Genomic DNA, 25,048 nt, shown 5'->3' with positions numbered 1-25,048 from the left:
TGGAACCACTTTGTGTTTCTTCCACTGACATCACCAGGGCTAGAGCTTCCGGGGAAGCGGGGGACGGTAAATGAAGAGTAAAGGATAACTGGGACCTTACGTTTTCCTGCACCAGCTCTGCTGACACAGCTGAAGAACGTATTTCCCAGGAAGAATGAAGGCTGGAAGCATCAAAGGAGAAACAGCCTTGGCCGAGGGTCTCCACCCAGCCTGGGGAAGGGCAGCTACAGAGCCCAGGACTGAGACAGGCTCCTTCAAGGGGAGGAAGAGCAGTGATGGGAGGAATAGGAATGGGAATCCACTGTGAATGTTTTCTGAGTGCCACATCGTCTCCACACCAGAGAAAGAAGGAAAAGGGAAAGGGAAATGATGAGTGCAGAAACATCGGGAAGAGGGAGACACCCATCAGAGCATTACTTGGGGAGTGGGTGAATATTTTGCTTCATGGTGGAACCCAGAAATGTACACTGTGGGCCTCGGAGGACAGACATGCCAGGAAACGTTGCAAACCTGTAACCCCAAGCCAGGACAATGATAACTTTTCCTCCTCTTGTTTCCTCTCTTGCAGTCTTTGTAACTCCAGGTCAGCCTCACTTTTCTGTGTATTCAGACAGCTCCGCATCTCCTTTAGCAATTTTCCTTTGCTCATTTCACTGGCATGTTCACCCCGGACCAGCAGCTTTGCCTGGCCATTGCACAGCACTTGTTTGGCACTTGGACCATACCAAGAACATCCAGCAAGGGGTCCAATGGCCAAAGGGAACGCACCACAGAAGCGCCTAGCAAGATTTTCTGCCTTTCTTATTCGTTGGTGTCCATTCTTCCCCTGCAGAAAAGAACATTTCCCTGTTTGTATTTTTTCTGTTTTCTATGCTGTTTGCTTATTTTAGAAGACTGCAGATCTGGAGACACAGACTGAGCCGCTCGCACATCAGGGAAACCCAGCCTGGGCAATGAGGAGGAGGGAGGATGTTCATTCAGACTGCAAACTGTTCTAGTAACTGCTTCTCTCAAACACTTGAATAATACTCGGGACAGTAAAATGTTTTGTTAAAGACTGAATCCTCTGATCTTTCCAGTCAAGGCCTGAGCAACCCCAAACCCCACTGTAGCTCTGTCGAAGGAGCACCTTAAAAATCAGAGGACAAGACTCTTTCATCTCTGCTACTAAAAACGCTAAAAGCAGGAGAGGGATATCCATTTTCCTCTTTAATGGGGGTGTGGGGAAACACTGAAAGCCAAGCTCTTCCTGTGGAAACGTGCAAATAAAGGTCACATTTTCCGATTAGCATTAACAAGAATCAAAGCAGAAACGGTATGTGGTTCGGAAGCCTCAGCACCGCAGCACCAGAGCGTGCGCGCCCTATGCAGCTTGTGTGTGGGAAGTCACATTTTCCCCCCGCGTAAAGCGGAGTCCCTCGACACAGGGGCTAGAAATCCTCACGGCCCCGCACCTGGCCAGCACCCCGCACCCCACTCCGGAGTGGAGGGCCATGCAGGACACACGGTAGCAGCGCAGGTTTCCCTTTTGGGGGAAACAAGAGGGACGATGGCGCAGGTGAGAAGAGATGGGACCCCACGTGCCGCGGGGGGGCTAGCAGGCAGGAGGAAGCAGGAGGCTGGCGACGAAGCAGAGGCAGCCCCCGGGCAGCAGAAGTCCCAGGGCGAAGGGGCTGACGCTCACTCCCCATAGGCAGTGCCCCACACCGTGTCCGTCTCTGACCGGGAAGGCAGCTCCTGCTGCTGCTCCTCCCCGCCCCGAGAGAGAAGGGCTGGGCCAGCTGCTGCTGGGACCCAGGGGCGCCTCTGAGCCCGGCCACCCGCAGCTCGGCAAGTCCCAGGGTCACAGAGCTGGGCGCCGGCCCTGCAGCCCCGGGCGGTGTCTCTCGGGAGTGCGCCCGGAGGGCAGGGCAGGGCAGGGCAGGGCAGGGCAGGGCGGGGCGGGGCGGGGCGGGGCGGGGCAGGGCAGGGCAGGGCAGGGCAGGGCAGGGCAGGGCAGGGCAGGGCAGGGCAGGGCGCGGCGCGGCGCGGCGCGGCGCGGCGCGGCGCGGCGGGGGAGCCCGCGGCGGGGCAGGGCCGGGCCCGCCCGGAGGAGCCTCCCGGGGCGGGGCGAAAGGGGCGGTGCTGACCGCGCCCACCACGTGACCACGCCCTCTTCGCTGTCAGCGCGCTCCCCGCCGCGCCGTCCGCGTGACGCCGGAGCGGGCGCCGATTGGCCAGCGGCACGCGGGGCGGGGCCCGTCAGTTCCGGGCGGCGCGCGATGCTGTCGGCGGCGGGCAGCTCCGGCCCCGGCGGGGCGGGCGGCTCCGGGCCGGGCCTCGGCGGGGACGGGGACTTCCTGTCGCGGTACCGGCTGGTGTCGGCCAAGCTGCGGCGGCGGTTCCTGCGGAAGCCGAACGTGGCGGAGGCGGCGGAGCAGTTCGCGGCGCTGGCGCGGGAGCTGCGCGCCCAGGAGAGCCTGCCCTACGCGGCCTGGTGCCAGCTGGCCGTGGCGCGCTGCGCCCAGAGCCTCTTCCACGGGCCCGCCGAGGCGGCCGCCCTGGCCGAGGCGGCGCGGCTCTTCCTGCGCCAGGAGCGGGACCTGCGGCAGCGCCTGGGGCTGCGCGGCGGCTTCGGCGAGCACGTGGCGGCGGCGCAGAGCTGCGGCGCCTTCGCCGCCCGCCTGCACCTGGAGCGGGGGCAGCCGGCGCTGGCGGCCGGGCTGTGCCTGGAGCTGGCGGCGGCGCTGCGCGACACGGGCCGGCCCGCCCGCGCCGCCGCGCACCTGCAGCGGGCGGCCGAGCTGCTGGCGGCGGCGCGGCTGCCCCTGGAGGCGCTGCGCTGCCTGGCCGAGCGCGCCTCCTGCCTGCTGCTGGGCCGCGACTACGCCGGCGCGCTGGCGGCGCTGACGCGGGCGCAGGCGCTGGCCGGGGCCGGGCTGAGCGGCGGCGGCGGCGGGGGCGGGGGCGCGCCCGGCGGCGCCTTCCTGGACGTGCTGGCGCGCTGCGAGGTGTCGCGGGTGCTGCTGCTGCTGCTGCTGCAGCCGCCGCCCGCCAAGCTGCTGCCCGAGCACGCCCGGACGCTGGAGCAGTACTGCTGGGAGGCGCCGGAGGGCGGCGCGGCGCCGGGGGCCGGGGGCGGCCCCGGGGCGGGCGGCGGGCTGCCGCCGGCGGCGAGCTACCTGCCGGCCGAGCTCTTCTTGCTGCTGCAGTCGGCCGTGCTGGCGTGCCAGGAGAAGGACGCGGAGGCGCTGAAGGCCCTGCAGGCCGAGCTCTGGCCGCTGCTTAGCGCCGAGCAGAACCACCTGCTGCACCTGGTGCTGCAGGAGATGCTCAGCCCCGCCGGGCAGGGGCTCTGAGCGCCGCCGCCGGCGCGGACAGGCCTCGCCGTGCTTCCGCGGGGCGGCAGGGCCGGGCTTGGACTGTTCGCTGAAGCCGCAGCCTGTGTCAGCGTGCCCTCTAGTCCGGCGTTTCTGTTCGCTACCGGTTCTGTAACAGAAGCACGGAGTGACCGATGAGCAAACGTGCTCATCTACTCATTTGTCTTGTGTCGTAGTAAACTACTCGCTGTACGTACTGGAAGTTGTCGTGCTTGAAAAAGTGTAATCCCAAAGCCGAAAGGCCGATTCGAGGCAGAACCAGGCTGTTCCTTAAAGAGCTGGCCGCACTTTGCGGCCAGGAAAACTTGCTAGGAGAATATCACCTGGGGTGCGTGTGCTGCAGGGTTTGCACATCTAGGAATCAGATGTTGCTGGAGTTGCTTTTTTAAGAAAAACCTCAGTAAAATCAGATTCCCCACGGCCACCCCACACACACCCCCAAAACCTCCCCCCAACCATTAGACGCTGCAGGCAACGTGAAGCCATGCGTTTGGCTCTTGTGGCGGACAAAAGGAGTTGGTCGCTGACCTGCAAGTGGTTGCCTGGGGAGCGGTGGTGGTGGCCTGACTACGTTTTCTGTAGAACAGCTGGTAGCCTGGAGAACTGAGGCTGCAAGATGGCAAATCCACTAGAGCTGAGGGTCATTAGGAAGGAAATCAGTGGTGGAGGTGGATGACTTAACTGGAATGGACCGTTTGCTCGGTTCTCTTTGGCTGCTGTTCCGGCCTGCTATTGGGCACTTCTGCCTCTGGCTTTCTGCTCACTGGGACTTTTTCCGGTATTTAGGTAAAGGCGGCTAGCCTTTAGATCAGAAAGGAAAGGAACCCAGTGTCTTTGGTGCACCCAGCTGTTGCCTAGAGGCCTAGCCAAATTTCTGCAGCGTTAAGATGCAATCTCAAGAAGGGGACGCTTTGTTCTGGAAGCCAGAGACGCCCTGGTGGTCCCCAAATAATTGTGCGTGTCACGTAAATAAAGAGCGATTCTAGTACACCCGGCTAATGGTAAACGAAACAAATGCTTGCAGCAAATGCTCCCCAGAGACCCCGCGGGAGGCTGGGGCTTTGTGTGAGAGAGCAATCCCGTTTGCACGCCTGGGAGAGAAGGCAGAGGCAAGAGGTAATTCTGGCACAACAGTGGTATTACATGTGCTTCTGGTTTTAATGCTTGGGTCTAGAGACAGCAGGTTTTTTCAAATGCTTTTCAGGTCCCACAGTTCAATAAGTAGGAACTTGTGGTTTTCCTAGCTGAAAGGCAAACATTCATTCCCGCAATATTTAAGAAGAGTCCACGACCACAAAGCTTTTTTTGCCTAGATAAAATTGGAGTTGATAAATGCTTAATTCACAAGTCAATGTTACTTTATGGTTAAGTTAGCTAAGTTAGCTCTGGATGTGCCATGCCGTGAAGCAAAAATAAAAATCCATGCATCAAAAGTACTTAATGACCCTCTCCTCTTCAATTAAAGCAGATGAAACTGTTACTAGAATATTATGTGGCGGTCATCCAAAAAAAGCAACTGTTCTACCCTAACTTCTTAGAGGCTAGAGCGGTAGCTGTGTGGAGTTAATTCCTGGACGAGGCATGTCTGTAAGATGCCTAGATGATCTGAAATCAGAACACTTAAAAACTGCGTACAGATAACTTTTGGTCACTGTTGAGAACCTTCCTCGAGGCACCGGGTCGGAAGAGTGACCGTAACTACAATAATGGTAATTTGTGCCAGCAAAACCGAGCAGGCGAGCTCTGCTGCGCAGCCTTGTCTGCCAGCAGGACCCTGGGAGAGGCTCTGGGGTCTGAGCGGGGGGTGTCCCGGGGCAGTTTCCTTCTCCCACGGTCCCGGGAGCTACAGGCCCGCTCTTCTGCAGAACTCTCCGAGACACTTAAATCCTGGGACAGGACTGATCGGAGCCTGATCGCACCCGCTGCTGCCGTCTTTGTTTCAGGTGCCTAAATGGGCAGAGGCCATTTGGGGTGAGTTGCGGTGGTACTGACTGATGCCGCCTGGGCGTGCGGGCATCAGCAGGAGCCCCCTCGTCCTGCTCCGCGGGGTGGTCTCGCAGCCTGCGTGGCTGCTGGTGTCCTCCGCAGCATTCCCCGAGGAGAGGTGCTCCTGGGTGCCGGACTGCCGCGGAGCTGCCTGGACATGGCGCAGTTGTGCATGCGCTAAGGGCTGCGGCGTGCGGTGCCGTGACCCCGGGGTGTGCCAGGGCTCCTCACCACGAGCACGAAGCTGGCGTGCTCTGGGCATGGCTCAGTGCCCCGGGGTGGCGAGGGGAGCGGGTCGGGCACCACAACCGCCCTATTGCTGCTGCCGGACCTGGAAAGCGCAGGGCTGGGAGCCTGCAGCAGTGCTGCTGGGGCGCTGCACCAGGAGGTAAGGCAGGGGCCCCTGCGGCACGGTGGGACTCGGCACCGAGCAGAAGTGCCAGTGGGCTGGGGGGAGCTGGCCCTGGCTCCCTGGCAGGGGTCTTGGCTGCCTTGCAGCACGGCAGGGAGCTCCCCGGCCTGGGGAGGTTTCTCAGCTGTAAACACCACACAGGGCAGCGGAAACGCAGCCCGCTGCATCCTGCCACGTGAGACCCGAACGCCCAGGGAGGCAATTGGCAGCGAGCGGAAGGAGCGAGCTTTTCATCATGCGAGATAAGACCTGAGCTATGAAAGCACCGGCAGGGCCCAAGGCAAGCAGGACTGGCAGTGGGCGCCGCTAACTGAGCTCCGGCGCACTGGCTGCCAGAGGCTGGTCACCTGCAGCGGAGGAAAGAAACTCTGCTTTTAGCTGTCTGTTCCCTCCGTGCTTCCTGTGTGGCGCAGGGCAGGCGCGCTCGCTGTGCTGCAAGTGCTGTCTGGCAGCCCTGAGCAAAGTAAAAATGCAGCCACTGGGTCAGACCGGCCGTGGGTGTTTTTAAACTAAGTGGTTTACTTCGTGGAGTGGAGCTGGCCATGAGCATGGTGTTTCTCAACCCACCTCCAGGAGTGCAGCTGACGTGCTGCTTTTTGGGAGGCCGAGGGTGGGCTCGCTGTGCTGCTTGCAGGGGTGCGGCCCCTCTTCCTCCTACCACGGCTCTGTCCAGCGCATTGAGGCTGCTGTGCTGGCAGCTTCGCCCTTCGAATGCTTTCCTGAGCAGCCTGCCTGGTCGGGACCGCAGCCTGCTGACGGAGAAGACGACAGTAGCGAAGTGGAAGAAGAAGAGAAAGGCCAGGGAGGGCTGCAACCTGCCAGGTTCCTCCTGGGAGGAGAGGTATGGCTCTTCCAAAATGACCAAGTGCTCTTCCAAAGCACCAAGCACCTGAAGCGGTGAGAGCAGCGGGTTGGGGGCTTCACCTCCATCCAGCTCTCCCCAGCAGGAACAGAAGAGCCAGGACTCAGCTGGCTTCCCTGGAGCTTGGCCTGGGGACAGGAATAATGGAAAAGACAAACAAAAAGGTCTAAGAGGAAAGGATCAGGAGCAGAGCAGTTGCCGTACAAGCCAAAAAGCAATAGTCCATTTGATTTGCAGTTCTGTGCCTGAAAGTAGTTGGCACGGGGCGCTTTGGAAGTGGCTCCAAAAATCCCAGTAAGCAATAACAGCAGCTTATCCAGCTGTGGGGTGAGGTTCTCTATGGGCTTGGTGAGTCAGTTGTTGATGGATAGTTATGACAGTTTGGGTCATATTATCCACCTCACCCCTTACTCTGTCTTTTTTTTTTTTTTTTTAAAAAAAAAAAAAAATCAGCTTTTCTGTGTTTTGTTCTTGCTTGCCCTGCCTCAGATACAAGTAGTGGCAAGTCCCGAGGTTTATCTCTGAACTGCTGCTACACGGGTGGCTGGGTCAGTGCGAGTGGGCAGCCTGTAACTCCCTGCCTGCTACACACAAACTGTGCATTTCACTGTCGTGGATTTAATCTAGTACAGCATTAGCAAAAAAGATGTAGTAGTGGCTGTAGAGCAGGTAGATGATGCAGGATCCATGATGCATCGAGTGATGAGAGAAGCATCCTGCTCTTTTAGGGGAAAACTCCAGGGAGACAGGACTCAGGCTGTCCTCGCAGCAGCAAGGGATGGCCAAAGCCTCTGATTCAGTGGGAGAAAGCAACAGGGCCCATCTGAAGCTACGACATGATCTCTTCCCCCTCGCCCTTCTCTGCCTGCACTTTGGGTTTTTGTCCCATCTGACCCCAGGAACATTTGCACAGTCATTCCCCTGGCTTTACCAGCCTAGCGTCAGACCTCACCCAGGGCTTACCCAGGACACCCAGGCATCGCTGGTCAATCTTCTGCCAAAGGCTCAGCCTGTCCTCTGGAGAGCTGGTTGTTGTGGTTCCTGGGTCCCTCTTCCAGTCCAAGTATTTGGCACCAGGCAGGTGCCATGAAAAGGGAGTTTGGATGTTCACAGCCAGCCTTGGTGCAGAGCCCATACCAGAACGGTCCTGCCCATGAAGCAGCTGGCAGGGATGTTATGCCATAAGTATCAGGAGGCGAGTAGCTCTGGGCACTGCTGCGATGTTGTGCTTTCCAGGTTAGCGAACGCAGTGACTCCGCTGTGGAGACTTCCCTATCAAGAGCAGCTGCAGGTAAGATGTGCTTACGTGGACTTTTCTCTGTCGTGTTGCCCCAACTGTCCTTCCCATCCCCCTTGAGCAACAGCCCCTAGCATCTTGGTCGCTTAATGCTGTAAACTCTTCAGACACCATTTACTGCTGCTTTAATTCTTCAGTTACTGTGCAGGACAGAACCGGGAGGGTCCCCGTGGGTGGCGTGTGTGATCACCAACAGCACAGAGGATGGGCATGTGCACGGTGATTCTGTCCAGTGCGGGACAGCTGGTTCACTGGGGCTTCAGGTTGGATCAAGCGCTCCAGGCCAGTGCTTGGGGACCACGGACACAGGATTCCTCCCTCTCCCCGTTGCTCCAAGTGGCTGTGGTGATGAGAAAGGCAGAGTTCCTCTAGGGCTATATCCCACTTGCAGTATTCCCTCCTGTTAGCCTTCCCAGAGGTGGGTGATGAAGAGCTGCCCACTGTCGTGTGGTCCTGTGAGAGCTTCTGGCTTAGGGCTCCTCTGCAGGTGAAGTATGAAAGCCAAAGGAAGGTTTTGCAGACACTGGCATCTCGTCTTGAGGAGCTGGGCATAGATGCGCAGAAACCTGGCGGGCTCTGCTGTCCTCTCCGGCCTGTAGTCCCTTCGGTGAGTATCCCGTGGGAACATTCTCCCCCCTGACCCACGAACAGTCTCCCACTTGGCTCCCGAAGAGTCTCATGGTGGGGATTAGTTGGTTGCAGAGAATGTGTTTGTGGCAGTCCTTGCTAGCTTGTGCTTTGCAGTCTGTGATTGCCAGAGTGTGAAACAAGCCCAGTGATTAGGAATCCTTTTTTGTGCCCAAGCCTTCCCTGATAAACCTGTCACCATTCTGTCACAGAGAGCCATTTCTCCTTCCCAAGGGGAAGGACTGGGGGTCTCACGCACAAGCTCCGCTTCTGCATTTTGCACGTTCATGTGTATCTTCCTGTGTTGCCAACAGGACAACCAGGCTGGGTTTTGGCTTTCCTCTGTTACTTTTTCTTTTCATCCAGGGCTTTACTTTTCCTTCTTTCCTCCCTCAGCCCATCATTAATGGCTACCGAAACAAATCTACTTTCTCTGTGAATCGAGGACCGGATGGGAACCCCAAAACCGTGGGGTTGTATGTGGGAACTGGCAGAGGTCAGCGCAGGACAAGGAGCTGGGTAGAAAACTGCTGGTGGGGGCTGGGTTGGGGCAAGGCTCTGCTGTGACAGCCTCCACCTGAGTTAGAAGCCGGAATCCTGGGGGATGCCAACAGAAACACCACCAAGGCTGGGGCAGCAATTTTAAAACTTCAGTTCATTAGCTTCTAAAGAAACACCAGCTTCTAATTTGCTAAATACAGCAGCAAAGACGGCAGCTGTGTAGCAGCCCCTCCAGGATTTAGCTTTGTTATTCTTAACTATACTGTTCCTGTGGTTTTTTGGTGTGCTCCAGGAGCCTGTGCTGAGCAGGGAGAGCATGGCGGGGTGTGCGTGTCCATAGGCAGCAGAGCGACATTGGAGCGTTTGGCATGCGTGAGACAGTTTGGTTTTGTGCAACAAAGATGTGAGCTGTGTGCTCCTTGCAAGCTGCTCAGTGGTGAACTCGTTCACGCCATTGATACTGGGTTTTGCTTCTAATCATCCGTAGCAAGAGGTGCTGGGGTGGTTGCTGTGTACTTTTCTCATTGAAAAAATAATTCCATGGGTGCATTTTTACCTCTGACAGCAGCTTAGCATTTGAACTGAAGTGGGAATGCTGTCTTCTAGGCAAGCTAAATTGCTTTGCTGCTGTAAGCCCACACCATTATTCTCCAGTTAGGAAACCAGCTTGCTCTGCTCTGGCTCCCTTAGTTTAAGAAGAGTGCAGTGGTTCCTTTGGGAGTTGCTAGAGGACATCTACAAAGCTCCCAGAGCTCCAACCTCTTCATGGAAGTTAGTGACAATAATCTCTGGCAAAGGGAATTCTGGCAGGTCCTGCAGAGGTACCCAGAACATCATAGGATTTAATGGGGCACTTAGATACCAGTTATTTTCTTTTGGGGTTTTTTGGGGTGGTTTTTTTTGGTTTGTTTTTTTTTTTTTTTTGGTACAGTGGGAGAATTCAGGGGAAAGCCCTCTCCACAGTTTATCATGTCAGATGCTACAGTGGTTTACCTGCCCTGACACAAAAGAGTTAAATACCTGTCTGTGTCTCTCCAGCAAGAAATATTGTCTGTGTGAAAGCCAACCACATGGAGAACATACCCCCAAAACACAAACAAGTAGCCCAGGTAAGTAAGTCATGTCTGTCCCTAGACCGTGGAATAGAGGGACTGCCATAACTCTTATTTGGGAGAACGTTGTAATTTTAGTTACGCTGGGTTTTAAAGTCCATTTTCATGTCCTGAGAAGTTTCAGGCCTGACTCTGGTTGGTGGATAAATACGTTTTTAAAACTTGCATGTTAATGTTGCAGCCTCTAAACTGTCCCAGAGAATGAAGCTAATCGAGTGATAATGAATTCTTGCCAACCTATTAAAATACGTAAGAATCACAAACTGATGTTATTAAAATGTCGTGTCTTCCAAGAACTCGGAAAGAGCTTTCATCCAGTGTATTGAAATTGAACAGAAAAAATGGATGATACTGGTGGAAGGGCCACCCGTTTGGGGCGCGCAGGGTTATCCTAAGACCAGGGCAGTCGTCTTCGCTGTCCTGCAAGTGCTGTTCCCCCTCTGCTCAGTGCTATGAGGAGTTCATCCGTCGCTCCCCCCTGGACCCCTGCATCCTCTTCCATGAAGGCGGACACTGGCGGGAGCTTGTGGTACGCACCACCAGCCATGGCCACACCATGGCTATCATCACCTTCCACCCCCAGGAGCTGGACCAGGTGAGTACGCGGAGGACAGGGCCCCTGGCAAGAGGGCACGCAGTATCTGGCTGACCCGAGCTTGCTGGGGGTATTGCTGGGGAGAGGTGTCTAATCAGATTACCCAACTAGCCAGGTTTTCCTTTCTTGCTCTTGACAGGAGGCACTAGCTACTCAGAAAGCATTGCTTAAGGAGTTCTTCACGTGTGGTCCTGGAACAGCCTGTGCCTTGACTTCACTTTATTTCCAAGAAAGGTATATGTCTTGACACAGGGAAAGAGTGGAAACAAAGCCACTTCCTTCTTCTGCCCCCTCTCTGATTCTATGATTCTATGAAATTCAAATTCTACCAGTTCAGGGAGTGCTTGAAGAGAATGACAGAAGTTTGGATTCCCTTGCAGACATGGTTTTAAGATGGCCACATCTTTTGTTTCTCCAGACCTGAAATCCTTGAATACGCTATGGCTCTGCCTCATGGGAGTTATGAGCCTGGGAAACTAAAGGAAAAAAGAAAAAGCTATGGTGACTTTCCCAAGACAGCAAAACACATTAGCAGCAAAACTGGGGGATAGACCCTAGGACTGCTGCCTTCTGCAAAGTCATTTTGATCCTTTTAATGAATTCTAGGCTGTGCAAGTTACAGGTGCCCTACAAAGAATCAAAATGATTTGATCCTGTTGAAAAGCTCACATGAAATAAAAGTTGGTGGGGGGAGAGCCATCCTCCCCTGCACATGAGCACCCCAGGAGTGGAAATGGAAATCGGCTGGCTCTCTGCTGCCTTCCAACAGCTGGGTTTTGTGTGCTCTGCTAGCACCATGACCCGCTGCACCCATGAGCAGTCGCCCTTCCAGCTCCTTCACGGAGAACCGCATATCTTTGAAGAAGTGCTCGGCCTGAAGTTTCGCATCTCTCCGGATGCCTTTTTCCAAGTAAACACGGGTGGAGCAGAAGTTCTGTACCAGGCAGTTGGGGAGCTGTGTCAAGCTGGTGGGGACACCGTCCTCCTCGACATCTGCTGTGGAACGGGTGAGCAGTGGCTGTGTAAGCCTGGGTCCCGGGGCTGGCGCCTTGCATGCCAGAAATGATCCCCACTATCTAAAAGCTTGTGTCTTCAGCATGGATGCACGGAGCATTTTTATATCCCTTGTTTCTAGGCACAATTGGTCTCTCCCTGGCTCACCAGGTGTCCAAGGTTATTGGTATTGAGGTGGTGGAGAAGGCAATAGAGGATGCCAGGTGGAATGCAGCATTGAATGGTGAGTTCAACCTCGCTGTGCCAGAAAGTTTCAAAGTAACTGCTGAAAAATCGGAAGCAGAAGTGAGTGGAGGGATCCTAACAAGGTACCTCCATACAGCAAAGGGTGGTACTTCATGTACACCTAACGTCTGGTGAGACTGACTCTGCTCAGTTCACGTGGTTGCTTTTTGCTTCACAGGAATTTCAAACTGTGAGTTTCACAGTGGAAAGGCAGAGGCCGTGTTACCGCGACTCCTGTCGCCGTGGGAGGATACCAGACCCCTTGTTGCTGTGGTGAACCCATCTCGGGCTGGGCTCCGTGAGAGAATATGCTATTTATTTTCATGTTGAAAACATGGAATTTTGAACGAGTTCTGTGAGACCTGTTATGCTGACTCCAAACCCTCTGCTTGCTTAGTCTCTAGTTTCTTACCTTGTTCCTGACAGCAGCTAAAATCCCATAGAGTCTGCTGTTTTCAGTGCCTTTATCATGCTTTCTCTTTAAAGCAGGCAGCTCTAACCTTTTTTTCCATCTTTCATAGGCTCACAGAATTATTTAGGAAAGAAGGAGCCTCTGCAGGTCTGTGGTGCAATCTCCCAATTAAAGCAAGGCCAACTTCAGAGTAGTATAAGGTTGCACATGGCTATAAAGCCCAGTTGAGGTTTGAATGTGTCCACGGGTGGATACCTGCATCTGAAAATATTTTCCCTTATATATTTAATCAGAATTTCCCCTTGCTGCAGTGCATGTGTTGCCTCTTATCCTCTTCTTGTGCTCCTCTGAGAAGATCCTGGCTCCATCTTCTCTGTAATCCCCCATGAGGCCCCTGAAGATAGGAAACAGATCCCAGCTCACCTTCTCTTCCCCAGGCTGAATAACCCCAGCCCGCACACTCTCCTCATGCATGCCATGCCCCAGCCCTCTAACTGTCTTAGTGGTCTCCACTGGACTTGCTCCAGTGTGTACTGGGAAGTCCCAAACTGGTCCTGGTGCCCAGATGTGGTCTCACAAGTGTGTGTGGAAGGTTTTACATGCCTCTGCTTAATTAAGGAGCAATTTTTCCTCTCATCCTTCATCCCCCTTAGAAGCAGAAGGATTTCTCCCACTCTTCTACCCTGCCAAATTGGCTAAGCTGTTAGCAGTGTGGGTTGCATCCCTAGCCTCCTAAGAGCCTGCACCCGAGACAGGACATGGCAAAACGTGTATATTCTTTTTTTCCCCTGTATTTTTGACAGTTCAGTGCAGTTCTGTGATGCTTGCAGTGCAATCATTCCTTCTGGAGAGCTTATGGTTGTGGTGGGTCACTGGGAAAGCACAGTATCTGTTTTTGCAGATTATAGCGTTGTGCAAGCTATCCGAAACTGCAACTCCATCCGAAGGCTGCTCTACATCTCCTGCAAGCCAGAGGGTGAAGCTATGAGGAACTTTCTTGAGTGAGCACCCTCGTCTCTTCCTTTCCACTGACCTTAGTGACAGACCCTATTATGTCCAGACAAGGACATAAATATCTAACTTTGGCTTAGGAAAGTTTTTGTTGCAACTGAATTTGTGTTTACCTGCAAGCTGCACTTGCTGGTTTAAGGTAGTGGGTATTCTTTGGGTTTTGTGTTCCAGCAGGATGCTTTAGTGCATCAGTAAGGAATAGAAAATAATGCAAACATGCTATGATGACATTTGTATCCTTCCCCAACAAAACAGCACATCTGGATATCTGTGGGATACAGAGTCCACTGGGTTCACTGCAGGAAGGTTGTCCCCTAGCCAATGAAGTGAAGCCAAGGGGATTAGTCACCTGCTTAGGGTTAATCATATAGCTAAGTCTTTATCTGGGGCAGGCCCATCTGCAGGTGATAAATCTGTCTGCAGGTAACCAATGAAGGTAGTGCAAAACTGAGGATTATTTCCTAAGGGTATTAAGTGTCTTTCAGCTGGGATGGTTTGTGAGAAAGGGAGCTTTAAACCTGCCACTGACTCTTCAGCTTGTCCCTGAGGTTTTCAGAGCTGGTTTGGGATTCAGTATGGATGCTCCAGACCTCAGCCAGTGTCAGCTGCAGGCTCTGAGGGATGTTAGCCAAACACGATACCTCCTTAGTGCAGCCTCTGTGCTATTGTGCTACCAGTAATGGTGGGAAGGCTTCTGCTACTGATCTAAAGGATGCTCTCTTTGCTTTCCACAGGCTGTGCTGCCCACCTGACCCAGGGAAGAAGCTGGCTGGAGAGCCATTTGCCCCCGTGTTGGCTATACCTTTTGATATGTTTCCTCATACTGTTCATTGTGAGCTGGTGCTGCTGTTCACCCGCTGACAAGGAGGCAGGTATACCAGCTCTGAGAGCTTGGGAGGCAACCTCCTACTGTCCTGAACACTGCAGTCAATGTAGTTAGGATTTTAACTTGTTTTCTTGAAAGCTGTATAAAAATAAATAATTTTGCTTTTGCTCTTACTTTGGGTTGCCAAACTACCCTGTTCTGTAAGGAAACAGTCAGATTTCTGGGGTGAAAAGGTTCTCTGTAGCATTTCATCACCTTCCCTCCCCTGCAAACCTCTTCTTAGGCTGCTGCTTAAAGCAGCCTGGAAAATACCCTCTCCCTGGTATTGTGGGTTTTCACCATCGACATGTGAATAGAAAGTACTAAAAGCCACTGTATTTTCTAATACTGCTATGCCATTAGTTCTCTGCTTGCTTCAAGGATATTTCAGGTGTTTTTCAAGTTGATAGTGAACTTGCTATGAAGAAACCATAGGAACTAGAAATCCTCATGCTTCACTGGGCAAATGTTGACTTTTGGGGTCAGGGAAATATTTTCTGTATAAACTTCTAAAACCACTATTGAATTGCTGTCCGTCACATGGATAAGTTGGAGGCAATGTGAAAGATTTTTCTATAAAACAAAATGAAGAGAAAACAGATTTTAGTGTCTCTCCACACCTGCCTCCCCCTTCTCTGCTAATGCTTGCTGATACCTAAGTATGAAGCACCCTGTGGAAATGTCAGCAGCAACAAGTTGTTTCCTCATCAGGTTTGTCTGCAATAGCTAACTCAATTTGGTGTGTTTTGTATCTGTCCTGCCATGCTCACTGACTGGCAAGCTGTGAACCTCAATGTTACATAAAGTTCTCTACAGCTGTTCAAAAGATGGAGCTGCTACAACCTGGAGGTAGGTCTGATGGAGCAGAGTTCCCTTGGGTTTTGTGAACTCGACATTGTTTTGAGGGCTCCTTTTCTTTTTTAATTTTTACTTTTATGTTGTATTGAAGTTGCCTTTTGGTTTATCCTTGTCATCTAGGCCAGACCAGTAGCAGAACACATCTCTACAGTCAGGCTGTTCAATTTGCCTCTTTCCTCCAAATGAGGAGTTCCCTATCTGATTTGGGTGAATTAAGGCTGATGAACTCCCAAAGAAACAGGGAGAGCTGCCTGTATTTTTCAGACTTTCAACTCCAGTCCTAAGGAACCCTGAGCTTGGAATAATAACAATCACCAGTTTGCAAGTCATAGGGGCTTAAAATACATGGGTTTCGGACTTGAGACTTACTACACCAGAAAAGGAGGTGATAGGGACGTTCTTGACAGGCATAGGAAGTGTCAGTCTTGTACTATGCCACGAGTGTAAGACTTTTGCACACTGTTACAACCTCTTGTTTTCAGTTTATAGTGAGGGATGCAGTTTTCCAGCAGTTCTGTTTTGTATAATTATACCTTGGCTTCTCCCTGCAAGATCCGATTGGATTTCTCCTTAGCCTGGCTATGCTTTTGTCAGAAGGAAATGTGTTGCAAATTAGAGGGGGAGAGATAATGACTTAAAATCAGAAAGTAATAGAGGATGAGGAAACCTTTCCACTAGTCTCTGGGGAGCTGAACATACAGGGCAGGTTTTATTTGCAACGGGTGAGGGTGGCGCAGTGGCCTCACCATCCCTTTTGGGCATCAGGTTCCAGAACCACAGGGGCAAAGCATCTTTTTTGTTTTTCTGGGGCAAATATATTAAGCAATATGTTGTTTGCTGTGTATTAGCGTCTGACCATCTGAAACTGAAAGCTGCCTATGTACAGGAGACCTACAACCAGTTTTCCTACATAGCAAGTTACTCCTGTGTGCTCTCTGCTAACACGTCCTCGTTTTCCCACTAGTGAGCAACTGTGCTATGCGTTTGGCTGTGTCCTGGTTTCGGCTGGGACAGAGTTAATTTTCTTCCTAGTAGCAGGCACAGTGCTGTGTTTTGGATTTAGTAGGAGAAGAATGTTGATAACACACTGATGTTTTAGTTGTTGCTGAGTTCTGCTTATGCTAGTCAAGGACTTTTCAGCTTCCCATGCTCTGCCAGGTGCACAAGAAACTGGGAGGGGGCACAGGCAGAATAGTTGATCCAAACTGACCAAAGGGCTATTCCATACCATATGACGTCATGCTCAGTATATAAACTGGGGGGGGGGGGGGGGGTTGGCCGGGGAGCAGCGATCGCTGCTCGGGAACTGTCTGGGTATCGGTCAGCAGGTGGTGAGCAGTTGCATTGTGCATCACTTGCTTTGTATATTGTTATTATTATTATTATATTGTTACTATTATCATTACTATTTTACTTTATTTCCATTATTAAACTGTTCTTATCTCAACCCAGGAGTGTTTCTCACTCTTACCCCTCCGATTCTCTCCCCCATCCCATCGGGGTAGGGGGAGTGAGCGAGCGGCTGCGTGGTGCTTAGTTGCTGGCTGGGGCTAAACCACGACAGGCTGCCATCCCACATCCCTAGAGCTGGCTCAGTTTCGCTTTCTGTGGGCAATTTGTGGAACGTGCAAGGAAACAGAGGATGACTTAATGGCAGGAGCGGTAGGAATGCTCACCTCTCAGCAGGTGCTCGAGCTGCCTGGCTCTGGCGGCGTGGCCGCGGGGCATTAGGACCCAGAGGTTGCTGAGCGGAGGAGGCTGACCCCCCCTCCCGCTGCCATCCTCCCTGCCTCCGCAGCTTTATTCCTCATCTCCTTCAATGGTGACTGACTACCTCCAGCCCGGGCTGGCAGCCAGAGCCAGAAGGCCTCGCTAGGAGCGGCTCCCAGGACCGGTTCCTGGCAGCTCCATGGCATCTCCCAGGACTATCACCATTGTTGCCCTCTCGGTGGCCCTGGGGCTCTTCTTCGTCTTTATGGGGACCATCAAACTGACCCCTCGGCTCAGCAGAGATGCCTACAATGAGATGGTGAGTACGGCAGTGGCAGCATGGAGGGAGACACATCGGGGCTCTCTCCCTTCAACCTTGCGGCAGAAGCGGTGTTTGTAGTAGGATACATGGAGGGTGGTGACCGCTCTGGAGCCCTGAGGGATGGGAGGGAGGGGGAAGAAGCTTGTGTGTCTCCTTATTTGATGGACGCAGAGAGAAGCAAATAATATGTAGTGCCAAGGATATCCTGGCAGCCCTCGCCTGGGCTCCGTCTGAGCCTATCTGTGGAGAAACCTCTTGTGGGTAAGGACAGGGAAGGGAGGCAAGGAGGATGGGATAGCACAGCACACCGATGCCTGCAAAAAGATGGGACACGGGGTCTCTGAAAAGCAAGGTCTGAAGAAGCGTCACACATCTAGCAGGCAGGTACGGCTGATCTCTCGGAGAATACCTACCCCCTGGACTGGGGGCAGGAAAAGAAGATGCCGGCTTTGGTAGCTAGATGATCATCCTCAAAATTCTGTGCTTTAAAGCAAGGATAATGACACTGACTGTCCCTGCCTCACCAGACTTGTGCAGGGATTAATTGATGACTGTGAAATGCTCTGAGATTCTTAGCTGGCAGAAGAGGATATTATTAATAGTTACCTTATTATTCTCTTTAGCCTGGGAAATAAGCCTCTCCTCCTCTTGCCTAATGGGAAAGGGGTGATGAGAGGAAGAAGCCACTGTATGCATTTTTCATCTGGTGAGAAATGTGCTCCTTTCTGCCCAGGGCTGACCCTGCTGCAGAGCTTTGCTGTCTGCGAGCTGCAGGCAGGCAAGGGACTGGCTGCCACATTTTGCTTCCTTGTCTATGTTTATTCTCCTGCTGCCTTCCCCCCTGTCCCCTGATATTTTTATTGCAGTGGCTGAAAAGTGTTGGTATAATTTTTGTGCCCCTAAAAAAATAGTGCTGGAAGTTTCCAGCACATTCTGTTCTCTCCATTTGCTCCACCTGCCCAGCTGCTTTTCCTTAGTTCTCAAATAACATCTGAATCACAGTGCCTCGTCTGCAGCCCAGCACAGGGATCTCACAGAGAAGAATCACCAAGAAGTAACTCAGGAGCAAGAAACTGAGCTAAAATGCCCAGGAAACAAAGCTCTTGAGCTTCTGCTACATAAGGGACAGGAAAAAGCACTGAGACTTAAGAAGCATTGCAAAATCCTTGCTCTGTAAAATATTTCACTTCTCTGTCCCTTTCTGCTTTACCAAGAGTCAGGCCTACAGGTAGGAATTATCTCTGTTTTTACAAAGAGAAAGCAGAGGCACTTAGCTATTGCACAGCTCCATCGTTCTTAATAGCCCACGTTGTAACATGTTCATGGCTCATTAGGCTTTCATGCTTTTGCTGTGCTGCATACCAGGGTGGTCTGTCATGTAATGGAGACAGTGAAAACCTGATCTTGCCAATCAGTAAGCACGGCTTCTTACCCTGAGCAAATAGAGAACCCCTGTTATCTACCTACAACACCAAACTTGCATTTTCTTCTTTCAGCAAAAGACAGACATGCTAGTTTGTCTACTAAAATCCATAAAGTACCAGAGTACTCTAAGACATGCTGATAGTACATCTCTTTACAAAGCTGTATTTTTCACAGCTTTTTAAAAATACTCTGCTCTGAGGTTTTATTCACTGCAGGTTTAAAATACATCCTTAGAATACCTACACAGAGTAAATGTGTCATGAGATCTTCAATTACTTAGTAGCAAAAATGGCAATGTTGTATATTTTTTAACCACATGCAAAGTGTCAGCTCCTCTTAGAAGGAAGCAGCAAAATTTACAGAGAAGTGGGGAAGTTCTGTGTGCCTTTAGTGCAGGCTTCCAAAATCACATGGAAGTAAATCTACAATCTGATCAGTGCCTATGAGAGCTGAACAACTCTGTGCTTGAGATTCAGCTTCCATTTCCCCCTTCCTGAGTAGAAAGCAGAGAACGTAATGGCAAGAATATCTTGCAGGGATAGCATATTCAAGTGTAAGTGGAAATAATTTGTCTCCAATAACTAGGAGCTTTATTAAAATATAAAAAAAAAAAATACTTGATTGAAAAAGAAAAAAAAAAAGAAGAAAAACAAGCCTATGAGCACCTAATGTTCAAATACAAGAACTTGAATGTGTGTAAGGACAGAGGTTGTTTCTTCCCTGAAACAATGAGGCAGCTGTGTAAGGAGGCTGAGTCTTGCAAGTTATACTGCTTCTAAATCCAGCATAAACCAGGGAACAAAGAATGTCAAATGTCAGCTTGCTTTCATCTGAGGAAAGAAAGGATCCCAAAGGTATGTAAGCACAGGATAGGGTTGTTGAATCTCAGCTTGATGTATAGTCCCATGCTAAGACTGTACTGCCCATAAACACTGGGATATTGTAAATTGCTTTGAGGTAGAAAGAGACTTCTTTTTGTACTTGCTGTGCCTTGGCTTTGCAGGGACTAGGTGTGGTGTTTAATTATAGGACGAGCTACTCTTTTGAGAGGTACTTTTTTTTTTTTTTTAACAACATGGTTCTGCATTGCTGATTATAGCAATTGTAACTTCAGATTTCAGGAGAAGGTACACCTGGCCTGGTCCTAGCTCCAAAGATGCATGCTAGGTTGCAGAACTGTTTTCTAGTGAGGAGATAATCGCTTACAAAGGGCAAATTGCAGGTTGATGATGTTAATATCCCTCCAACAGAAGCTTTAGGGGTACAGATTGGATATTGTCTCAGAGGGGTCTGTGATGATTGAAGTGATCTTAGGTAATATTGCACATCAGTCTATTTCAATGGAAGTCACCTTTGCCTTTACTTTCTTACATTATGGTGTTCTATACTATTACTGCTTGATTTCAGAAACGAGCATACAAAAGCTACGTGCGGGCCCTCCCCATGCTAAAGAAGATAGGAGTCAGCTCCATCCTTCTCCGTAAGAGCATTGGTGCCCTAGAAGTGGCATGTGGCATTGTCATGACGCTGGTGCCTGGTCGCCCCAAAGACGTGGCCAACTTTCTCCTCCTTCTCCTTGTGCTGGCTGTGCTCTTTTTCCACCAGCTAGTGGGGGATCCACTCAAGCGTTACGCCCATGCCCTAGTCTTTGGGATCCTGCTTACCTGTCGCCTGCTGATTGCCCGCCAACCTGAGGAGCAGCTGCCAGAAAAGAGGATCCTGTCAGTGAATGGGGATGAGCAGCCACTCATCCATGAAGCAGCTCCTGAGAAAGGCAAAATGAAGGTATCCTAGTTAAGCATGTGTGAGAAATACGGACCCTCGAGGCAGCTCTCTCCAAAATCACCCAGAAAATTTGTTTTTTATTTATCTATTTATATTTTTTTGTCTGTCTAAATAAAGTTGCACTTGGGGTCTGAGAGACACAATGGTATGTCTATACTGTAGTCTTACTTTTGCTGCTGCCCTGTAATGTAGAAAAGTACAAGCTAGCTTTCACCAGGACAGCCTGGAGGCAGTTAGCAGCCTGGCTGGAGTAGCACTGGCCTCAGCAGAAGCTGCAAAACCAGCCTGAGAGCATGGCAAAGATAAGGGCAGGTAGTCATGCTAACTCGGCACTGCTGCAGTGGGGAGATTAGTCCCTGAGCGTCAGCCCTGAGCCCCATGGCAGTTGAAACCTAGCCTGGATGCACTTCTGCTACATGACGGTCTCGGCAAACAGCGGCTGGGTAGAACATAACCAGTGTCCTTGTGCTGGCTTCTGCAGCCCCATCCACAAATCTGTTTCCTCTTCCGTAGTCAAGACGGGGAAGGACCTTACTGAGCATACAAGTGCTGTTTGTTGTGTTTGAGAGAGGGACCCCTTAGCCTTTGCTGTCTCTGTGCCCAGTCCTTTCTTTGGGCTAGTTATCCAGGGAAACCATGGGATGCGCTATTTGCATCTTCCTGGATTTCCATACTTTGCAGAGGCTCTAACACTGGGACAATGGCCTGATAAGCGTAATTTTTTGCGTGCTTCACATGAGGCAATGGCATCTCTTAACCCCTCTTGGTGGAGAGTAAGGCTCCCTGGTTAGGGGATGGGGAGCAAAACTGTCCAAAGAACTCCAAGGTATGTCTGCTGTTGGCAAATAGCATCATGCTCCCTATTTCCTTGCAAGAAAAAAAAAAAAAAAATCCCTTTTTCCACAACTACTGCAACTTTATAGAATTGTCGGTTACTGGTGGTAGATGAGGGTCTGAACGTGTCCACGTACCTCATTGTTCATCCTACGTATGGCTTCGGTGAGCTGGGGGAAGTCCTGTCACCAGAGCCTGAATCTCTGTGTGTTGTATCTGAGATCTTAGAGCGTCATAAGAAGCATGTGTTACATCTGAGTTTGTTTCTCTTGATGTTTGTTTGTTTGTTTTCAGTTTTTCCTTATTTTCTTAATTATTCATTAAAATAAACTTTTTGAAATTTGGAGAAAAATGTCTTGACAGAAACAAATTTCTTTTTTGAGAGACACATCTAAAAATATTTTTCTTGTGCTCAAACGCTGCACCTAAAATGGGCAGAATCACATGAGGAATTTCACAGAAAGACAAGGTGATGCAGGATGGAAGCCATCTGAACGCTACTGGGCTATGTATTAATAACCACAGGTATTTAAAAGAGGCGTTTGAACATTTTCATGAAACAGTCTCAGATAAATTTCTGCTTCAGTGCAATGTGGCAGTGAGAAAAGATACTAAAGCTCCAGTATAATGTCAGTATTGTATCTCTATAAAAAATGATGATGGATGTTCATATGCAGTATATCCAGTTTTCTTATGTTAAGTTTGCTGCTGAAACAGATGTAGTCCCAAATACATACGTATGCTGAAAAATCCTCTTCCTAGAGTGACTAATTCTCTTTATCAGATGTGCACCCTGAACAAAGGAAACTACCAATATGTCACCTTTGTTAGACAATCTCTCATCTTTACGGACTACCTCAAGGTCATCCCAAATGGATACAGAATTTGCTTTACTTGCACTTCAGATGCTTCATCTACCATGCCCTGACTGCAGTTATTAATCACTTTTTAATTCAAAACAAACAAATACCACCAACTCAAAACCACACCATGATGTGTATTCCTGTACACAGTACTTGCAACTAAATTGCTGCAACCTTTTGGCCAGCTGCCCCTCACATATGCATCTAATTCAGTGAAATTTTGGAAACAAGTGTTTGTCTTTTGTAATGTTCTTCACTGAAACCTCTATAGATGCCATAATAATAAACATAAAATATTCTGCATAGTAAAGCTTATCCCTGCAAAAACTTCAGACTGTTAAGTGAATTCTGAAAAACGTCCCCCTCTTTTCACATTTGCAACAGTATGAATTACTGATCTGCAGTACTGGCTATGTGTTCTTTTATTACGGAGGAAGACAAAACTCTCCGTGGAGTCCAGTAACAAGAATTCTGTATTTAACTATATAGGGGTGACCTCCATCATTGCCCCCCTAGCATTAGCGAACTGTTTTTGGAAGCTACCGGTCATCTTTGCTTGCTAGAGGTGGTAAGGCGCCAAGAACCGATATAGTCCTTTTGTAAGACCACAATGCTAATTTACTCTTCCTATCTTTTTCCCCTGCGCTTTTCCTTCTTATCTCGAAGCCCAAAATTCCATTCCCGTTAGTCTCATCCAATTGCTGCCATGGCAGGCACCATCTAGCGCCAGTGTTTGCCCAACTGCAGCCGGCTGCGGAGGCAGGGGATTGTGGGGGGAAGGGTGCCTGCAGCGCGGCCGGCCTGCCGGGCAGAGCTGCGGCCTACCCGCCGGTTCACCAAAGCCACCCAGCCGCCCGCAACACCGCCCGCCCTGCCGGGGCACCTCTGCCTGCCTGCCAGCAGAGGGATGAAGAGCAGCACCGCCCGCCACCGCCCCTGCTCCGCCCCTGCTCCGCCTCCCACCCCTCCGGCCCCCGCGCAGCGCGGCCCCCGCCGCACGCACGCCGAGGCCGCCGCGACACTGCGCATGCTCAGAGCCGCCGGGGATGGGGCGGAAGCGCCGCCCGTCCTACCAGCAGCGCGCGGCACTGCGCATGCGCGAGAGCGGGAGGCGGGGCCGCGCTCGTCATCTGCCGCGGCCCTGCGTGGCCGCAGTGCGCGTGCGCGGCGCGGAGGTTTGAACTGCGGGGCCGTTGGAGCCGGTGCTGGCGGGAGGTGACTGTGGCGGGGGCTGCGGCCATGGCAGTGGGGCCTCCCCCGGGGCGGCTTCTCCCCCGGGGCGGGGGGCTCTTGGGGCCCCAGAACCGGCGTGCCTGAGCGCGGCGGTGGGGCTGGGCCGGGAGGGCCTCGGCTTCCTCCGCTGCCTTAGGGCCGCCGGGCGGCCGGAGCGTCACAGAGGGCTCTGCGGGGGCGTCCGGGGGGAGCCGCTGTGGGGACCTGGAGAGAGAAGGGTGTGTGTGCGTCGGCTGGGGAGGAGGGGAAGGGATGTTCGTGCCAAATGTCCTTGGGGAACTGTCTAGTACTGAAGAGCTGTGCGACGGTGAGCTCGCTGTTAGTAAGAACTGGCGTTCCAGCCTGTCTGTTAGTTCTGCTTTAAGCTCTGGTGGCGCTCTCTTCCCCACCAAACCCTTCTGGTAGAACTCCTGCAAGACAAAAGAAAAAAAAACCTAACAAAACAGGTAGAGCAGGTGCTAAGGAATCTGCGAGAAAGCTGTTGTACTCCAGAGTGTGGTAACCGAGGACTGTTAGCTCGATCTGCTTCCTGAGCCACTTACAGTGTGCTCAGGTGATTCAAGGTGCAAAAAGCAAGATTCCAGAGTGTTTGGGGTTTTCTGCAACTCTTACATGTCAGTCTGGCTCATGTCAATTTAACCACAGTATAGTCGCTATCAGGAATTTTCACTGTTTTGAAGCATCTCGGTTATTGTTAGTCACCATCATGCAAAGCATCTTTGTGGGAGTTCTGATGTGCTTGGTGTTGTCCTTTAATACTGAGAGGGTACATTTCACCTGAAGTCAGTAGATTTCATTTCTAAATGTGAATGCCCTGCGTGCTTCAGAGGAGGTCTTGACGTAGCTAGACAGAGATTTGTTCTTGGTATGCTGCACAGGGAAGTTAGTGACAAACCTATAGGAAAATAGGGATGATTCTAACATCTTGCGAAAGTGAGAGCTGAAGAAGGAGTATGAATTGAAAAACATTCTGTTGTATTGTGTCAGGAAAGCTGGGGAGCAAAAGATGCATGCATACTCTACCAAATCCAGGAAACTGTAGCAGAATTTCACATTTTGCAGGTAAAAGGTTGATGTCTCCAGGAGAGAGGAGAAAATGCCACTTTTCACGGTTGTATTTTACCCAGAGCTAGACAGTTTTGCAGTGTTGGTAGCTCTTGTGCTTCACTTGGAAGTTTACCAAAATTCCATGGGTTTTTTCAATCATAGCTGCTAGGTAGAAGGGCTGCAGAAGAATCTATTTTTTGTAAAATAAGATGATAAATGTTATTATGATCCTCTAAAATCTGTGTGTTACCTTGCAGGAAATCATGACCTGTTGACTGATTACATTGGGATACACAGTACAAATAATGAAACTGATAATGCACAAAATAAACTCAGAAGAAAACTGTTGATTGTGTTTTGCTAACTTTCTGGCTGTGTTAATTTTTGGATCAAAATACTATGTAAAATTTTATTAGATAATTTTTAAATTGAAAGGAGCTTGTGTTAATTTTTACTTGTGATCCCCCCCCCCCCCCCTTTTTTTTTTAGTGAAAAATAATGGAGTTTTGATACACTGGTGTCTGTGCATCTTCTGAGTATATTGTCTGATCTTTTGGGGGCAGGCAGCTCTAAATGTTTTCCTCTGGAGTTCCTCTGTTACCTTACACAGGATCCCTCTAAAATCTGTTTGTTAGGAAAACATATTTTTCGTTTCTTGCAGGGAACAGTCTCTCTGATGTTCTTCAGCTGTTG

At 51.0% G+C, this 25,048-nt stretch overlaps 3 protein-coding genes across 3 annotated transcripts; all 3 read left to right on the top strand.

Moving 5' to 3' along the window:
• Positions 1 to 2,261: 2,261 nt before the first annotated feature.
• On the top strand, positions 2,262 to 3,338 carry LOC142594836 (40-kDa huntingtin-associated protein-like). The gene has a single exon (XM_075720757.1). The coding sequence runs from the start codon at positions 2,262 to 2,264 to the stop codon at positions 3,336 to 3,338; it is 1,077 nt and encodes a 358-aa protein (XP_075576872.1).
• A 2,766-nt stretch (positions 3,339 to 6,104) lies between these two features.
• TRMT2B (tRNA methyltransferase 2B) lies at positions 6,105 to 14,362 on the top strand. Its single transcript, XM_009484782.2, has 12 exons — positions 6,105 to 6,598; positions 7,856 to 7,910; positions 8,404 to 8,523; positions 8,940 to 9,039; positions 10,083 to 10,153; positions 10,605 to 10,751; positions 10,891 to 10,985; positions 11,544 to 11,758; positions 11,887 to 11,988; positions 12,169 to 12,288; positions 13,304 to 13,403; positions 14,148 to 14,362. The coding sequence occupies exons 1-12, from the start codon at positions 6,300 to 6,302 to the stop codon at positions 14,272 to 14,274; spliced, it is 1,551 nt and encodes a 516-aa protein (XP_009483057.2). The 5' UTR covers positions 6,105 to 6,299; the 3' UTR covers positions 14,275 to 14,362.
• Positions 14,363 to 17,045: 2,683 nt separating this feature from the next.
• TMEM35A (transmembrane protein 35A) lies at positions 17,046 to 20,396 on the top strand. The gene is made up of 2 exons (XM_009489165.2): positions 17,046 to 17,165; positions 20,001 to 20,396. The coding sequence occupies exons 1-2, from the start codon at positions 17,046 to 17,048 to the stop codon at positions 20,385 to 20,387; spliced, it is 507 nt and encodes a 168-aa protein (XP_009487440.1). The 3' UTR covers positions 20,388 to 20,396.
• The last annotated feature ends 4,652 nt before the right edge of the window (positions 20,397 to 25,048 follow it).

Source organism: Pelecanus crispus, chromosome 13 (genome assembly GCF_030463565.1).
Source record: "Pelecanus crispus isolate bPelCri1 chromosome 13, bPelCri1.pri, whole genome shotgun sequence".
Lineage (NCBI taxonomy): Eukaryota > Metazoa > Chordata > Aves > Pelecaniformes > Pelecanidae > Pelecanus > Pelecanus crispus.
This window is presented reverse-complemented; position numbering and strand designations above follow the sequence as displayed.

Excerpts from the sequence above, each read along its gene's own strand:
- LOC142594836 (XM_075720757.1), top strand. The coding sequence starts at position 2,262 with ATGCTGTCGGCGGCGGGCAGCTCCGGCCCCGGCGGGGCGGGCGGCTCC.
- TRMT2B (XM_009484782.2), top strand. The coding sequence starts at position 6,300 with ATGAGCATGGTGTTTCTCAACCCACCTCCAGGAGTGCAGCTGACGTGC. Across the intron at positions 10,752-10,890 it reads ACCCCCAGGAGCTGGACCAG|GAGGCACTAGCTACTCAGAA; the intron begins GTGAGTACGCGG and ends TGCTCTTGACAG. Across the intron at positions 12,289-13,303 it reads CCCATCTCGGGCTGGGCTCC|ATTATAGCGTTGTGCAAGCT; the intron begins GTGAGAGAATAT and ends CTGTTTTTGCAG.
- TMEM35A (XM_009489165.2), top strand. The coding sequence starts at position 17,046 with ATGGCATCTCCCAGGACTATCACCATTGTTGCCCTCTCGGTGGCCCTG. Across the intron at positions 17,166-20,000 it reads GAGATGCCTACAATGAGATG|AAACGAGCATACAAAAGCTA; the intron begins GTGAGTACGGCA and ends GCTTGATTTCAG.